The 19,552-nt window shown below is 38.1% G+C and overlaps 1 protein-coding gene across 1 annotated transcript in view; it reads left to right on the top strand.

Moving 5' to 3' along the window:
- Window positions 1–5,043: 5,043 nt before the first annotated feature.
- The window catches only part of xirp2a (xin actin binding repeat containing 2a), a 37,474-nt gene continuing 22,965 nt past the window's right edge, over window positions 5,044–19,552 (top strand). Inside the window, exon 1 of the mRNA XM_084426684.1 lies at window positions 5,044–5,620. Within this exon, the coding sequence (XP_084282810.1) occupies window positions 5,435–5,620 (186 nt within the window). The 5' untranslated portion in view covers window positions 5,044–5,434. The remainder of the gene's footprint in view (window positions 5,621–19,552) is intronic.

Genomic DNA, 19,552 nt, shown 5'->3' with positions numbered 1-19,552 from the left:
CAATGACTTCAGTTTTGTCTTTGTTTAACTGAAGAAAGTTTTGACACATCCAACTGTTGACTTCATCAATGCATTGGCACAGGGAGTCAATGGGGCTGTGATCGTTAGGCGATAGGTCTAAGTAGATCTGTGTGTCGTCTGCATAGCTGTGGTGAGCAATTTGGTTCTTTCTCATTATTTGGCTCATTGGGAGCATGTACAGGTTGAACAGGAGCGGCGCAAGAATTGAGCCTTGAGGGACTCCGCATGTCATGGATGTCCACTCAGACTTATGGTCTTCTATACTCACATAATAACCTCTCCCATCTAAGTATGACCTGAACCATTTTAGGACTATCCCAGAAAGCCCCACCCAGTTTTCCAGTTTTTTTTGTCTGCCACTCTTCTTCCTGACTTTAACAGGAGCAATATCATCAATTACACTTTTAACTTTTGGGTTAAAAGAATCAAGGAGAAAATCAACAGAGTCTGCAGATATGCTTGGTGTTAAGGATAGCCTTCATAAATAGTACACTAGTGTTCTCATTTAAGCATCTCTTCTTGACAGACACAGATCTAGCTTCAGTAGCAGGAGAGATCAATATATCAAAGAAAATACAGAAATGATCAGACAGTGCTGCGTCCTTAATAACAATCGATGAAATGTTTAGACCCTTACTGATAAGTAAATCTAGAGTGTGTCCACGATTGTGTGTGGGTCCATGTACATGCTGAGTCAGATCAAAAGTTTTTAAAACAGTTTTGATTTCTTTTGCCATATTGTTTTCTGCACTATCTTTGTGGATGTTAAAATCTCCAGCAATGGCAAAACAGTCAAACTCTGAGGTAATTGTTGATAACAGTTCTGTAAAGTCCTCAGCAAAGGCTGGAGACTAATTTGGAGGCCTGTAAATAATGATAAGTAAAATGCGCGGAGCACCTTTTAAGACAATACCCAGATATTCAAAAGACGGGTAATTCCCAAATGATATTTGCTTACATTGATAGATATCTTTAAAAAGAGCAGCTAGACCCCCACCTCTCTTAACAGCTCTGCAGACACTCATAAAAGTAAAGTTAGGAGGGGATGTTTCATTGAGGACTGTTGTGTCTTCTATCCAGGTTTCATTTAGAAGCATAAAGTCCAGGTTGTTTGTGGTTATTAAGTCGTTGACTAGAAGTGATTTATTTTTAAGTGAGCGAATGTTTAAAAGTGCTAACTTAACAGTCTTACTTTTTGTCACAGCAATCTTAGTTTGACATGTAATAGGCACCAGATTAGTTGGGTTTGCTGTATGGCTAACTTAGACTTTCTATCTTGTAATAGAACAGCAATAGAGAAAGATACAGGCACACTGGGTTCCCGCTTGTTCTGTAAACATTTGAGAAAGTTACTGTTATCATAGCGTATGATATCATACACATACCACTGAGAGCTGGTATCAGTTGTTTTTGGTTCACCTCGAGCAGATGGAGGAGGGTGTGGGCCCTGGCGTTTTGGTAAAGGCCGAAGAGCTCTCACAGGAGGGGGAGCAGGCTTTGGTGGTTGAGGTGCCTGCCGTTTTTTGGTTGGTATCTGGGGGCTTGCAGCAAAAGAGTGGGATAGTTTGGTTCCAGCATGCACCAGTTCTTCCATTTTCTGTGAGAAACACAGAAGTGGGGATGTGTGTTAATAAACAGAAGTGTGTTAATAAACAGTCTAATCTCTTTAAATACACTTAAATGGGCTTTTATGTCATTAATTTTTGTCTATCAATTAAGAGCTTTTCTTTTTCACAAGGGTTTATTGTATGTTTGTGTGTACATGTGTGAGTTACTGAGTGTGTGTGGCTCTTTAAATGGTGTGAGTAATTGCCTCTGAATGTCACCAGCTCAATTTTTCCACTAAGTAAAAATGTGGGAAAGTAAGAGAAAGAGCCTGACTACTGTATGTACAAAAAAAAGGACACCACCTCACCATCTGCATTTGCGTAACATGGAAAGTACAGGCATTTTACCAAATTCAACAAGCTGCAAAAAGAGAAATGTCCCTCTTTGTAACACATGGATAAATGTGCTCCTGATAGATAAAGTCTTAGTCTTGCTTTAAAGGAACCATGCATTTAACTCTTTGAGCTGTGTTTCTCCATGCAATCTCATATTTCCAGAAGTAGAAGATAAGTAGGTCAAGTGAGGAGAGAGAGTGAAGGAGAGAAAGAAACAGAGAAAGACAACCTCAAACACTGCTCTTTACCGGTGAGGAGGAGCAATCTCATCTCCACTCAAAGACTGTAAATGCCTTGACTGTGAAGAACTGAGATGACATAGATTCACACCGTCAACTATTCAGTACAGGATTTTACTCGACTGTATTAATAAACAGTAACAATTCCAGATACAGGTTATTTCATGATAATGTCTGACCACCAACAGATATTTTCATGAAATTGAAAATGGTCCCAACACAAGAGTGCAATACAATAGGGTGCCATTTAAAGAGTCTTGGACCAAACAGCTAAAGAATGCACAAGAACATAAAAATTCCTTTTTTAGGAGGGCTGAGTTTTTTCCCCATTGTAAACAAAAATGTCACAGGGCCTTCCAGGCCATGAGAGTATAATGTACTGACTTTGGTTGGTAGGCGTTGATGGTAGTTTATCAAAAGAACTGAATGGTAATTGGTGATGGTATAATGCACGTTGTTCCTCAGGGGTATGTGTAAGGCCCTCTTCTGTTTCAGTTTTATTAGCTTTTTTTTTTTTTCATATGACTGTTGGAAGTAAAAGGAAAGTTCACCCAGAAATAAAAATTCTGTCATCATTTACTCACCCTCATGTCGTTCCAAATCTGTATGACTTTATTTCTTCTGTGGAACACACAAAAAAAGGTATTTTGGAGAATGTTGGTAACAGTTTGGTGACCATTGAAACCACTGAATGGACAAAAGAAATTCTCAAAATATTTTCATTTATGTTCCACAGAAGAAAGAAAGTCATGGAGGTTTGGAATGACATGAAGGCGAGTAAATGATGACAGAATTTTCATTTTGGCTGAACTAACTATTTAGGTAGCTGCTTATTGTAGACTAATTTCAGAGACGAAGCACACAATGTTTGTACAAAAAATAAATCTGGCCCTCCTGCAAGATGTCTAGAAATATTGTTATCAGCAAGACAACGCAGTTTAATGTTTGTGTGCTATTAAAGCACGAATGAATAACCTTTAGCTGAATGTTTCTCTCTCTGTATCTTGGTGTGTGTGTAGTACTGAATGTAAGATGAGTGGACAGGCCTGTAAGCGAGCTGTCTTTCTGTGGGTTGAATAATGCATTTCTGTGACGTTCTCCTCCTCTCTCTCTCCTTACAGCCGTGTCTTACTTCTCTTATCATTAGTTTGCATTAACCTGACCCCATCATTCCCTCTCCTCCATTATCTCTCCTGCTCTTTACTTGCAATCTCCATCTTTTCGCCTCATCAGACTTTCTTACAGTCTCCTCAGTGAAGTACAAGCATCCACTGTAGCAGAAGCGTGTGAATCTAGATCACATGTTTTGACCTGTCTCTGATCCATTCCATGACTCAACCGTCTGAACGTGTCCTGCCTGGAATTCATTTGCTTAAGTAATGCTGGTCATAGAATCCTCCCCCTGGTTTATATATAACGATTTTCCTCCATTCATCCGTCTGTCTATGGCCATTTCCTGTAAGATAAATGGAGTCATGATACTTTTCACAATAAGAATGAGTTTGAGCACAGCAGCAGACTTTTTTCCTGCTCTATCAACAGCATCTATGGTATGCTGTTGCTTACCACAGGAAATCATTTCAACTCTGGGAATAACACAGGACATTGTGCAACCAGGCGCAACGTGATATAATGTAGTGATAAAAGGTCTCTCTTCCATGTAAAAACTCATTACAGTTTTTGTCATAACTAGTTGTGACCACAATTTTGTCCATTGCATGATAGTATCTCCACCCAATGTGAATCTCATTGGCCTAAAATCTAGATCTAGCTATACTGTACATACACTACAGTTCAAAAGTTTGGGGTCGATAAGATTTTAAAATGTTAAAAACAAATATTATTATCAATATTGAAAACAGTTGTGCTGCATGCTTAATATTTTTGTGGAAACAAAAAGGTCAAAAGAAGAGCATTTATTTAAATTAGAGCTTTTGTAACATTATAAATGTATGTACTGTCACTTTTGATTAATGTGTCCTTAATAAAAGTATTAATTTCATTAAAAAAAAATTACAGTAAAAATCCAAACTTTTGAACTGTAACTGTATATTGTCACTGGAACATGCCTGTTAGGACACAATACAATGGTTGCCCCATCCGTATTTTTCAATTGATTTATTTATTGAAACTGAGATACAAGTCAAAATATTGTGTTATTGTGAACAGATACTATTAATAGAGCATAACTTGTATTTAACCTGAAATATTCCTAAACACGCAAGGATAGATCATGGAAATGAGGCAAATGGAGTTTGGTATGAACGTCCTTGTCACCATAATGTTTTCGCTTTCTCATCATACGTGGACCAAATACTGCAGAAATACAATTAAAATATTATTTTTATAAGCTGCTTGACGAGAAGCACTTGTATAATTAAAAGCTTGAATATATTTTTTTATATATCAGCAATTATGAGATAAAATCTCAGAATTTTGTCTTTATAAGTCACAATTGTGAACTCTAATGTGTCAATCACAGTATACCATCTTATTTTTTTCAAAACCCATGTGGAAGGGGGGCAAAAGGTGGTCTGAGGCTGAAGATTATTGAAATGTTGTACAATAAGAAACTATTTCAAACTTTCTACTTCAAAATTCCATGCTTAATTCAATATGTTACTTGCCATTTCTCTGTAATATTTTGTGAAATTTGCTAGGAAATCCTACACCAAATGTTTTTCAGCGTAGTACCATAGCCTCTGTCTTTTTTAAATAAATGGCTTTTTTTTTTGCAGGATACAGTCTCTGTGTGGGTTCTTTTTTTTAGGAAATGTGTGTGCAGAAAGGAAAGGGTGTTGGTGTTAAAGCCGTGAGGAAGGCTGTGGTCAAGTTTCCATGATTTGTTCAGGGGTGATGTTTGTTTCCTGTTGGCAAGAGTGTGTGTGATTATGTTTTACTCAACTGCAATGCTTTGAAACCCTTAACTTTGGCATTCTGTGTGTGCGTGTGATTGTGTTTACTGGAAGGAAAATTCATAGCATGAGTTCACAGAGACGTTTTTTTTTTCTTTTCTTTTCTTTCTTTTTCTCCTCCTTCAAGGCTGTCCTCGGTTTGTCCGTCTGGTTCGGCCTCCTAGACACCACAACTGTGCCACGCAGTCCTTCCTCCACATCCCTCTCTCGCTCTCTTTTCCTCTCTCTCGCCTTGTCTCTCTTCCTCCGTCCACTCTCTCGGTAGTGGTCCTCTCTGCTCTCGTGGGGGAGGCTGGAATATCTGGTTTCTCGAACAATGGAAACTCAATCAGGAAATGGACCCGAGGTGTTGAAAGAAGGAGAGTACGCTTCTTCATCTCCTTTCACCCTGCGGCCTGCTGACGCTAAAGAGGACCTGGAGGAGAACAGGCACATTGAGAAGTTTGACATCCCACTCAGCAGTCTGAAGCAAATGTTTGAGAAACCTCCGGTGCAACATGTGGTGAGTCTTAGAGCGAAAGCGAAAGAATGAGAGAATGAGAATGGAAAGACAAATTATGAGCTCTTGAGTCTGTCTGTTGATGAAGAGAAAGAGTGTGAGCATTAGGATGTCGTTTTTATGATATCTCATTGGTGGCTGCAACTTATAGATAGATTGTAGGCATTCTAAAAAGAATCTCAAGATACATATACTGACATTTGTTTAGGGTCTGTTTGTTTCCCCTCATCATTCTTTAGTATTTAAATGATCTGTTTTCGTACATTATTTGTTGTTGTTTTGTTGACTTCCAACAGTCTCTTCTGTCTGTTAGCTCCTATTTGAAAATGAAGTGCCTATATGTATATGCTAACGGTAAAAGATAATGTATTGAAAGACATGGATAGCCAGTTAACTTTGGGATATTGAAGCACATTTACAGGTTAGAGAGCTAGACTACCATTAAAAGTTTGGGGTCAGTAAGATTATTAATGCTTTTTTTGAAAGAAGTGTTTTACTCACCAGGGCTGCATTTATTTGAAAAAAAAAAATTGTGAAATATGATTATACATTAAAATAACAGTTTTCCATTTTAATATGTTTTAAAATGTCATTTAGGCCTATTCCTGTAATGCCAAGCTGAATTTTCAGCATCATTACTCCAGTCTTCAGTGTCACATGATCCTTCAGATATCATTCTAATATTCTGATTTGGTGCTCAAGAAACATTTATTATTATTATCAATGTTGAAAACTGTTGTGCTGCTTAACGGTAGGGTAGGCAATTTCTGGAGAGGCTTGCAATAGCAAGCTAGCTTTGAAAGCATAAGATCCCACCCTCCCTTCAGAGCGTCTCCAAAGCCACGCCTCCTTCAAAACACATGAACGCGCACAGCCAGAGCAGAGTCTGCAAAGCGTCACCAGAGACGGTGTTAAATTACCTCATGTCTAAAACCACATAACATTACAATAATAATGAACATAAACACCTTACAGAATTGCTGCCGATTCATTTAGGCGTTGATAGTGCTGACATAGAAACGCATGAACAGTCAGGGTAGAATGTCACGGGTTGCCATCTCGTAATTACGTTGTTTTTATAAAAAGTAAAGTTACATAAAGTTTCATCTTTTAATTAATTACACAATTTAACACCATACACTGTATGGCTGTTATACCAATTGAATGAAATCAGTATCTACAAAATCCATCTAAACCGCAATTACAATTGCCTAAATAATGTTATGAGATTAATGTTCTAAATACAACATTTTCAGTCGTAATAAGTGAATCAGAGGGTGCTTCTTAATATTCAAAGGCCCTGTCCCAAATGGCACACTTCATATGCATTTTCGGTTTTGTGGACTTAAGTCCGTTAAGTCCAAGTAGGGTGTCTCATTTGTCATTTTAGGTTTCAGAGGGGTGCTCGTGAGCGCCCCCCTTTGTGGCCAATATCCGCCCTCGATGCACACTTTTGATGCGAGCGCTGCAGCAGACTTCTTCCCGACAGTCAAAGCGGCGTTACGTCACGAAAGTGCGGACTCGTAGGAAGACCGCGAGTGCTTAGGGTGCCATTTGGGACAAGGCCAAATGGATGCTTCCTCGTTTCCTCGCTCCTTCAGTCTGTGAAATCGAAATCAGCCATCTTGGAGGGCATCTCAATTCTATAATTGCACCGCGAGGAGCGTCATGAAGGATACACAGGTATATCCTTCCCTGACATCATAAGTTGGTGGAGCTAAGATACGAGGAAAGGAACGAGGATGAATAAAAAAGAAATGAGAGGCACCCAAAGAATCATTGATTCAACTGATTCGTTCAAACTAGCTGACTCATTCATTGAAGAAGCAAGTATCCATTGACTTTATGAATGGGTCATTGAATCATTGACTGACCTGTTTCGTTAAAAAAACGGCGAATCATTCAATAACGAACCGCTGTGTTTTGCTGGGAGACGCAGCTTTGTTTGGAACTATTTTCGTTGGCCAAATAGAGCAAAAACATAAAAAATCGACAATGTTGTGTCTAAAAATTGTCAGTTCATATAATCAACTTATTGTTTATCGAACTGTTGTATAAAATGAATATCACATTTTGTAATCGTGCTGATATTCGAGAAAATAGCACTCTTGCTTGTGTGACTTGCTTAACTATATTATGTTATAAACACAAAAGACAAGAACTCATACAATGGCAATTCATATCTTGAATTTTTGGTGACATTTTGACCTTGCACGCTATATTATGTCAATGCCAGACTAGCTTGCTTATTGTTAAGCTTAATGGATGGCTATTGATGAATTGATGCCATGAGCCAAATTTAAACAAAAATTAATATATATATTACTATTATTTTATTTTTTTTAAAGGGCACTTATCTAGTCAGAGGCCAAAAGGTCAAGTGCTTGAGCACAACTTAGGGTCTATCTGTGCTCGCTTCTGCTTTCTAGTTCTGTAATGTCATCTTTGAAAGTGAAATGCTGTGTTAATAGTTAGAGACAATGAATCGAAAGGAAAAGTCAAATGAACTGGATCCCATTCTTTCCCTGGACAAGTTTTGGTTTCACTTGCTATAAACCTGGTATTTTCTGTTTTTCAAAGCATATTTACGGCTTAGTCAGCTATGTTATCAAAGCAACATTAATCTAATAGAACCTGATCACTGGCAGGATAACATGCTCAAAGACCAGCTTATGCTGGCATGATTTCCCATGCTGGTTCATGGTAGTCTGGTCTAGTTTGGAATATAGCCAAGCTGTTTACCAGCACAATTTAGCTGGTGAAACTGGTCAACCAGCATAATCTTTATAGTGATACTGGGTAAACACCAGCACACCCATATGCCATGTTGGTGACCAGCATAAAATCTTACTGTGTGTTGGTGTTTTCAGGAGGATAACTATTTAAGTGGTTCCCAGGTGTGAGCTACTGAAAGTTACCATACTTCAAAGAACAGGTTTGGAAGTTTAGTGTTCATCAGTCACAGTTCAGTTAAGTGACACTGATGGGATGGCTGAGAATGAAAAATTAACGAGACAGGAATGAGAAATGAGTAAAATGAAAATGAAAATTGGAAGAGCAGACATGACAGGAGTAAGAAAAGATTAATAGAGACAGTAGATTAAGAAAGCAGATCAATTTAAATTGTGTGTGTTTCATAGTTTTCATACCTTGGCAAACTGCTCTGTGCTGGAAAGCTCTTGTTTTGCTGGCCTTTTACATTAGGAACATTTAATCCCTTAAATTAAATTATTGTGAGCTCACAGAGAGAGAGACAGTGAGAAAGGTCACAATCTGGAAAAAACAGAGAGTGTGCAACACACACACACACACACACACACACACACACACACACACACACACACACACACACACACACACACCAGATGCAGCTACTGGCAATAAACGTGTGGGAAGCAGAGTAACTGTGCACTAACATGCTTAAACACAAATGCACGCACACAAACACACACACACACACACACACACACACAGCTACTGGCAATAAACTTGTGGGAAGCAGAGCAACAGTGCACTGACATGCTTAAACACACACACACACACACACACACACACACACACAAAATGTTATGCACTATGTTATTTAAAACTTATTTTGGGGGTTCTTTCCGCAACACTGGCTTTCGTATAAATAACCCTGTAATTTGCATGTGGGTAATGTGAGTGGGCAGAGTAAAACCAACAGAAGAAAGTAAGAGATATATGGAGATGTAAAAAGAGAGAGAGAAAAAAATTAACTTATTAGTTTAGCATGGTTTGGTTTAACTTGGTTTAACTATACGCACACACACACACACACACACACACAAGAAAAACAAAAGCTGCGATTAAAAAGAATAGGTTGAATGCTATTGAAGTTGTAATGATGACCATAATGTTGAATACTACGTCAGTTATATTTCGTCAGATGTCGATTGTTGTAAAGTCTTACTGTGTTTTATTTGCCTGACCAGGCCCACATGCAATATGAAACAGCAGAATTGCAAAGCCCATCATTCACAAAGTTAAAATTGCTTACAATTTTTCTCTAAACTCTACACACAAAACCACAAAACACATACACAACATGCAAAACATCACACATTTCAACACTTTATTCAAAACTATTTTGAACTCTTCTCAAAATCGTGTTTTTGCATAGTAACTCTACACACAAACCATCAAAAGATTAGCCATATACGGCAAACTGCACACGTATGGAAAATGTAAAACCCTACTGTAGCGAGCAGGGCTGAGACGAGAGGATTTATCCGCAAGGATAAAAGGAATAGTGACGACAGTGAAGGAAGAGAAAGGACCAGGCCTGGACTTTATGTTGTTTTGTTTTAGTTTATGCAGCAGTCGTCCATGAGGGGCTGTTGCTTTACTTTCGTTTAGAAGTGATCTCCACCCACAAACCAAACAGATTCTTGAGATCTAGCAATCTTGGTCTCCTCTACTGATCGAGCGTTGTGCTGGTCCTACACTGAAAAAATGCGTTTCTTAGTATTTTGTCTTGTTGCCGACCAAATAGAGAAAAGATGCATTTACCAGATGAGGAAAATGGCAGAAGAAGGAATTTTCTGAAGAAGAAAAAAAAAAAAAAACGAAATGAAGTGAAGTGAGTTCTGGTTTAAAACTAGCAAAATGATCTGCCAATGGGGTGAGAAAAATAATCTTATTTCAAACGGAAACAAAAGGTCTGCACTCTTTATTTGTTACAAACAGGAGATAAAGATTATACAAACGTTTTGGCTCTTTGCATTCGTCAGTGTGACAATTTCACTTATTCTCAATAATTGTTAAGCGTAGCGTCAGTTCTGGCAGGCCACATTAGTCAAGCTCGCATCAGCTGACTCTCAGCTGATCCATGTCTACCTATCCACCTTATTCCTACACCCCATGACACTTTGCGAGAATTATGGGTGTAACTTCCGTTAAGCTGTAAACAATCAGTGAAACACTCTCTCTATGAACGCAATACGTAAAAAAAAAAGTGTCACAATGAGATGACATTAATCTACTCACCCTTCAACCATCGAACATAAAAAGGAAATTTAAAAGTGTAAAAGCTTCAACAAGATATTTCAACAGACCAAATAACCCCAAAAGCGCGAGTCTTTCCACAGCAATAATGAACGGGTTAAATATCACTGTAGAAATATGTATTATGTAACTTATGTTGCCTTAATCAAAAATGTTCATTAACTTCAGCATTACGTGAAACTATTTCAAAGTGATTTCCGTCATTTTGACAGATTATAAATTGCATTTACCTGTGAAAACAAACCTGGAAAGATTTGAGGAGAATAACTAGAGATTCTTCGTGCATTCCAGTGAATTATTAATAGAATATATCGTAAATTAAATTCGGGAGTATAACGTTATTCTCATGATGTCTGAAAATAAATCATGAAGGAAAATTGACAGCTCATCCAGTCAAACTGATGGATCAGCTTTATTTGTAGGGCAACCTTATGATTTGAAATTATTCGCTTCAGCCTTTTTGAATGGAAGTTCCCCAAACCGGAAGTGCCACCCATAATTCAAAACACAGTAAGGTCATCAGGAATGAGGTGGATAGGAATACGACGCCTATCACTGTATACATATATAAGCTCCTTCAGTATTATCAGCAGCTATCGTGTTTCTCAGGAGCAAATTACCCTCCTCCATCCCCAGCTCCTCCTCTCATCAGTCAGGATTTGGCCTTCTGAGTGCCCTTTGAATCAGAATAAATTATGTTGTACTTTAAAATCTTGAATTAATGATATCTGCAATACATTCATGTTGGTTTTGTTCTGTTTACCCTAAGGGGGGTTATCGCTGCTCTCCCTGCTCTTATCTATGCTAGGCTGCATTGATGCGCAGGGAGTTCTCACCCAGAATGGAACCATATCGCCAATCCAAACTGTATGCTAATTGTCAATCGTATTTGACAATAGTGGTCCTGACAGATATATATATAGAAAGCACGCTGCAGGTCTTCAGGTGATCATGATCATAATTAAACAATCAAATAATCAGTCCACAGACTCCCGTTTATAAAGTCCATATATAAACATTGTGCCCAAAAACCAAAACCAAAACCAAAGATAATATCAGCTGCAAAAATATACAAGGATGCACAGTTTTCTCTGCACTATGGTCTGACACAGTCTTGATAGTAGGGCCTATGCAAGATAGGATTGGCAGTGATTTTTCTACAATAAAAAGGTGATAACTTGGTATTACCTATCATGGTCACCTTAGGTAAAGGACGTTGGTCACAGCACCAATAACTGTAGTAACTATATGGTATTTTGATGGAAACCACTGTTCTTGTAAGGGTCTTCATGGTAGCTTGAACTTGACAGAAAAACGAAGCAACAGAATACTTGGTGTGACTTAAGTTGTAGATTTCTTCATGGTGGTGAAACACAGGCCTGGATGATTGGATGCTTGAGTCTTGATTCTGAAGTGGTTTTGGACAAGAGCAGAATGAGTGACTGTTGTTCCTGATTGAGAGGCTAATTGCTGCCTAGATAGGAAGAGCAGGAAGAGGAGAGAGATTGCTAGAGATCCATCTATTGTTTCTATCTGAAACATGACCTCTCCACCCCACCAGGGTTATTAATATTTCATGATCCCTTTGCACACACACACACACACACACACACACACACACACACACACACACACACACACACACACACACACACACACACACACACACACACACACACACACACACACACACACACACTCTCTCTGTCTCTCTCATTCATTATTACTCAGTCAGGGTATACAGAGAGACTGCCATGATTAAAGGCTGTCAGAAGAGACTGGGAAACTTTCTTTCAGACATGAAATCCTTCTCCTGTTATTCATCAACCACTTTAGAACAGAAAGGAATACAAATTCTCACATCCTGTTTAAAATTTTGATTTGGGTTCATCCAAGGTTTAGATAACACTTTTAAACTCTTCAGCAGGCCGAGAGATGTTGTGGTGCATTCTTTCCAGTAGAGGTCACTAATAGAAAATGTAAGGCTATATGTAAATGTAATGTAAACTGCTGCCTGCAGTACTATAATAATACCGGATTATTGTCATAATGAACTGATACCCAATCAATGTTTTCTCACAGTATTCAGTTAAAACTTCATAAATTTGCCTAAAATGTCAGCAAGGAAAAGAATGCTTTTTACCCAAATGGAGTAATTGAAATCGTTGTTTGGACATGTGGTCTCAATATAAACAAATATCTTCACAGTGCTTGAGTCTAATCTAATTTCGCTGTTTGTTTCCTTTCAAGCAAATATGTACGTTCAGGATTCAAGGAATAGAGAGAAAGAATTCACACACCATGGTGAAAATACCAGTATAATCCATCATGAATTCCCATGATGGTCCAGTGTTGTGCTGGTTAGGTACAGTACATGAGTTGGTGGTCCATCATAGCCACAGGTATGCTATTTTAGAGAAAAAAAATATTTTTGGTTCAGTACAAGTACCTAATGAGGCCAGCAGGGGGTGCTCACCCTGTGCTCTGCGTGGGTCCTAACGCCCCTGTATAGTGATGGGGACACTATACAGTCAAAAGCACCATGCTTTGGATGAGACTTTTAACCGAGGTCCTGACTCACTGTGGTCATTAAAAATCCCAAATTTGGCCAGGATGCCATCCCTTTTCAAAGGACATCCTGGCCAAATTTGCCCATTGGCTTCTGTCCATCATCTTGTCCTCCTAATCATCCCCATATAAATACACTGATTGGATCATGACTCTGTCTCCTCTCCACCAGTATTACCATGTAGAGGGCTTTGAATGCAGAGAAAAGCACTATATAAATGTAACAATTTGTTATATAGGCCTACTTTAAAGTCAAACAAGCACTCTAAAGTTCAGCTAATCACATTTAATATACATTTAAACTATAATAGCCTACATTTTCATTTAATTTCAATTAACATGCAATTAAGTGCCCAAAAACATTACATTCATGTTCTATATAATTTACATAATAAGTGTTGTTGTTTTTTAAAGTAAGCTAAAGTGCACTTCCTTTTGACAAGGGTATAGCCACTCCAACATTATAAGTGTTAACATGAGATTAATGTGATAAAACTGCTTACTAACCTTGTCTATGCAAAGTTATATCCAATTTTTCCTGTCACAGCTAATAAACTCTGTATCTTTCGAATTATATGTGCAATGATTCCAAGCAGGGGCTTAACAACAATAAGAAAAACCCACCCAGAGGAATTGGTTGGTAATTACACGTTCACCTGCTTAAAATAGTATAGTTCCACCACTAAAAGGATGATTTATACTTGTACTACTTTCTATTGTACGTGTATTACTATACATGTGATTTTGTTTGTTTTTATAAATGAGTCTGTAGAATTCTATAGTAATCAACAGCATTTTCAAATGTCAATACAGCTTAACTTGTTTTGAAACCCCCGACATTCTGTTGCGTTTAGTTGTGAATAGACATAAACTCAAGCTACAGGCTAAAGCTAGCTGACAGTTAAAAACTGCCCTGCCACTGCTAAATATACCCTACAAACACAGTAACTTCACTGCTAAAAGTGTAGAAAGTATTAGGTGCTGTCATCTCACTCTTTTAAAGTTATCCAGCTCAGGCTTAAAGCAGCTCCTTGTGACAGTTTCTGGCTGCCTTTAGGGTTAAAAAAGAAAAAGAAAAACAGAACTGTCGGTCAAGGCCTGGGGACAACAACTCAGATATTTACATGTTTAGCTGTTCACGCACTGTCACAGGATGTTCGGTATGTGTTCTTGTGTCATCTCATGTGCGCATGGTAATCATACCATGTCTTCACTTTATAACCTGTGGCCTTGTTCTGACTACAAAACACCTTCCATCATCTTTCCTCCTGTGTGTGTGTGTGTGTGTGTATAAAAGCCTCTCAGTTTGTTTTAAAATAGTTGGTGGAAATAATATTGTTTGTGAGAGAGAGAGAGAGAGAGAGAGAGAGAGAGAGAGAGAGAGAGAGAGAGAGAGAGAGAGAGAGAGAGAGAGAGAGAGAGCTGCCCTGCTTGTTTTTCTAACTCCAGGTCAGTGACTCATGTTTAAATATGTCCACTTATCACAGAGACAGCAGAGTAATGGGAGACTCTCAGTGGTGCTTACGAAAACAGGAAATCCCCTTACATACACAAACACACGTAGGTGACCAGATTTCAAAGTTTTAGTTCTGTGATTCAACATATTACAATTTCCAATGTAATCACCTCTATGAATCAAAAAGGGGGGGTCATTCCAGTTTTGAGTATTTTGTCCGTTGTATATAATATGAGCAAATGTATTACTGTGATGAACTATGTCATACTACTCAAAATTACATTTAGTCATCAGTGCAAGACTGTAAGAATATTCAGCTTTTATTTATACATTTTGATTTTAGTCCAACTTTTGTCATCATAAGCTTTTAATAATGTTACCATGTTTTATTTATTTTTTAGTTCAGTTTTAGTTTTTATTTATTTCCAGTTAGTAGTCTAATTTTAGGGCTTCAACTCAGTTAATTTCCCAACAAAGTTTTCATTTAGTTTACCTACATCTAATATTTATATTCTATTTTATCAACTTAATTATTTTAGTTAACAAAAGTGTTTTTAATAGTTTTAGATTTAGTTAATAATAATAAACCTGCTTGCAACTAATGTTCATCAACTTTTTTAATGTTCAATAAGCTCATATTATTTCCCTTTACAGGCTATTTTGAACAGACAGGCCACCAAAAATGGGGACAAATAGTTACGCAAAAAACACACACTTACAAAAACATACCATGCTAATACCATGACGTTGTCTACCATGATGACAATAGTTCCATGGTATTCTCTGAAGGACATTGGAATGCCATGTAAATACCATCATTTAGTACCATTATATGCATCAAAGTACCATATGGCCATCTGATACTCAATAATTTTCATCTTTGATCACCAAAATGACGTATTTAAAACGTTTTTTTTTTTTTTTTTTTTTTCATGCCTAAAAATAGTTTGAATGTACACCCTTATTTCATTAAGTATATGCAGACACATGAATAAGCAAATTAGCCCCTTCTCCACTCACGCCAGCTCAGAGATCCACCCGGTCAACTCGTATACAAGTCAATCTATCAGAATGGTAATGCTTTTTATGTATCGCTCTCTACGTCAGACACATAGTTAATATGATTAGTCTTTTGCTTGATGTTATCAAACTAATAATGTGTTGCTGGTGTTACACAAACCATGTTCCTGTTCGCCATCTTAGTCTGCCTTCTAAAAATCTGTATCCTTAGAAACGCTTTGAACAACTTCATAGTCATAGTACATCAAAACATCGTAATATACACTCACCTAAAGGATTATTAGGAACACCTGTTCAATTTCTCATTAATGCAATTATGAAAATCAACCAATCACATGGCAGTTGCTTCAATGCATTTAGGGGTGTGGTCCTGGTCAAGACAATCTCCTGAACTCCAAACTGAATGTCAGAATGGGAAAGAAAGGTGATTTAAGCTATTTTGAGCGTGGCATGGTTGTTGGTGCCAGACGGGCCGGTCTGAGTATTTCACAATCTGCTCAGTTACTGGGATTTTCACGCACAACCATTTCTAGGGTTTACAAAGAATGGTGTGAAAAGGGAAAAATATCCAGTATGCGGCAGTCCTGTGGGCGAAAATGCCTTGTTGATGCTAGAGGCCAGAGGAGAATGGGCCGACTGATTCAAGCTGATAGAAGAGCAACTTTGACTGAAATAACCACTCGTTACAACCGAGGTATGCAGCAAAGCATTTGTGAAGCCACAACACGCACAACCTTGAGGCAGATGGGCTACAAAAGCAGAAGACCCCACCGGGTACCACTCATCTCCACTACAAATAGGAAAAAGAGGCTACAATTTGCACGAGCTCACCAAAATTGGACAGTTGAAGACTGGAAAAATGTTGCCTGGTCTGATGAGTCTCGATTTCTGTTGAGACATTCAGATGGTAGAGTCAGAATTTGGCGTAAACAGAATGAGAACATGGATCCATCATGCCTTGTTACCACTGTGCAGGCTGGTGGTGGTGGTGTAATGGTGTGGGGGATGTTTTCTTGGCACACTTTAGGCCCCTTAGTGCCAATTGGGCATCGTTTAAATGCCACGGCCTACCTGAGCATTGTTTCTGACCATGTCCATCCCTTTATGACCACCATGTACCCATCCTCTGATGGCTACTTCCAGCAGGATAATGCACCATGTCACAAAGCTCGAATCATTTCAAATTGGTTTCTTGAACATGACAATGAGTTCACTGTACTAAAATGGCCCCCACAGTCACCAGATCTCAATCCAATAGAGCATCTTTGGGATGTGGTGGAACGGGAGCTTCATGCCCTGGATGTGCATCCCACAAATATCCATCAACTGCAAGATGCTATCCTATCAATATGGGCCAACATTTCTAAAGAATGCTTTCAGCACCTTGTTGAATCAATGCCACGTAGAATTAAAGCAGTTCTGAAGGCGAAAGGGGGTCAAACACAGTATTAGTATGGTGTTCCTAATAATCCTTTAGGTGAGTGTAGACCTACATCATATACATAATTCACCCGCTATATTGCTAAATGTACCTGATTTTTCATATCAGCAGAAAAATATTCTGGAATAACCTGGCTTCTCTTGAGAGAGACCACAGTTAATGATATGCTAAAGCCCGCCGGCACATTGACTTGATTGGTTACAAGGTAGTACAACACCAGCGATTTCGAACCGTCTTTTTTTCTCTGCAGTTTTAAGGAGAAAATAATCAGCAGTGGTGTTAACATGAATTTGCACATGGTTTGTCTTTTAAACACCACATAGACATATAAACAACATTAAAAACTTGATCTTTACCACACAGGGGGTCTTTAAGGACACACAACATTGGCAAGATTTGTACATGTAAATCCCTTTGATTGAAACAAGGTTCACAAAAATACACACATACTATTTAGGAAATAAATAACTAGAATCAGATCATATCTCATTCATTATCTAAGGTTTATTCAGGTGAATTAACTCAGAGCTCTTTTAATCTTTATCCAGGTAAAATTTTAACAGATTCAGAGATAAATCTTGATCTTTTTTGGCTAGGGTGAGTTCAGGATGATTGGGACACATTTTTCCATTGAGAAAAGTTAAAAATTGTCCCAATCAACCTGAATTCACCCTACAGTTTTTGACAGCTAAAATTCTGCCAAAATATCTGTGCATTTGAAAACACAATCAGGGTGTCTGACAGCACAATGAGAAACTGACTGTTTATTAGAATTCATTCACAGTAGTTAGCCTTTAATTTACATGCAGTGTAACTGATAAAGTGAAACTCAGCCTTTCAGTGTGTGTAAATGAAACCACCTGTTCTCTGCTGGGCAGGGTGAACCTTGACCTCTTGGCTCAGTATTCGTCAGACTTTGTGTGTGCGTCTTATGCCAGATGAGCTGAATAGTGGAATGTGACTCCACATGACACAATCAATGTGTGTGTGTGAGTGAGTCTGCATTAGCATGTGTGGGATAGTGTTGATTTTCCCGTCCTGATGTTTTGAACTACAGATGCATGTGTATAATGGAAGAGCTGATGGGGCGAGATTTGATTTGCAAATTGTTTTGTGAAACTAAATAGACAGAGAGGGGTTGTAAAGTTGTAAAGGGAAAGAGAGCGCTAGACAGCGCAAACAGTTCCATCCGGGTTTTAAAGTATAAACTGATGAGTGTAATATATGCATGATGTGATGTCTGTTTATACAGCCGATGCGTATACTTTTTGTCAGGGTTAATGGAAAAGTTCACCCCAAAATGAAAATCATGTATTCACCCTCACGTCATTTGTAAGCTATGACTTCCGTGGAACACACATGATTTTCCATACTATTAGTCAATGGTTACCACAACCATCATGATTTTCACTTTTAGTCAGCAGTCTTTGTTGAGATGACCTTAATGATCTAGCAGAGTTATTTCATTTCAAAAGATCAGAGAGATATTTTTTAAGCAGAATTTTAAAATCAATTCTGTAACAAACTGGCAGCCAGTGCAACGAACGTATTGGGGAAATATGATTCAATTTGTGTAAATTGTGTCAAATGTGATGTAAATAACCGGCCAAAACACATAAAAAGTTTTCTATTTTTAGTTAAAAAAACAGTGTAGTGTAAACACCCCCTAATGTGTAAAGACAACTGTAACCGTACTTGTTTGATTCCCCGTTAGCAAAATATTACCTGACACGGTAACATTGACTCATCCTGAACCAGTCAGAACTCCTTACTGATGTTAAAGTTGGACACCTTTATTATACATGTTTGTTTAATTGTTTGTCATTAATATTCAAAAAGCAAACGCACAGCCTGTGATGATGATTAGACACGCTGAGCTCTTTTTAACGCATGCATGGGCTATGCAAATTTTGCAGCTTTGAACTGATACTCGCAACAAAATAAATCAAACATTATTCTATAGTATTCCTAACTCATCAATTAAAATGCTAAAACTCAGCTGGAAACTTGCATTAATGTTGACTATTGCCTCAAACTCAGCGTAAAGTGTTGGTTTTTAGTTTTGAGCTGTGTGTTGTTTGCTTTTGATGCCTTTCTAGTAACCAAAATGATGTACACACTGAAAATACATTTATACGAACTGTAGAAATATATTTCCTTTTTTTTTTGCATGCAAATATGTTTCACAGCTGGCACTTTATTTCAGTGTTCTCAGTCACCTTCCCTTTTTCGTGTTCCTCTTTCAAGGGCATTATTGCACTATTGACTTGGTGACAGCTTTCAAGCTTCAGGTGAACTTGCTTATTCAACACAAACCAGAGTCTTGTTGATATACTGTTAATGATAAATAGCCAAAACACACACACACATGCTTCACGTACAGTCTCTCTGTTTTGAACTTTTGTTCAATGTCTCGTGGAACTGG

The sequence above is a fragment of the Rutilus rutilus genome, assembly GCF_951802725.1.
Source record: "Rutilus rutilus genome assembly, chromosome: 12".
Lineage (NCBI taxonomy): Eukaryota > Metazoa > Chordata > Actinopteri > Cypriniformes > Leuciscidae > Rutilus > Rutilus rutilus.
The sequence above is the reverse complement of the archived record's forward strand: the minus strand, read 5'-3'. Positions and strand labels throughout refer to the sequence as shown.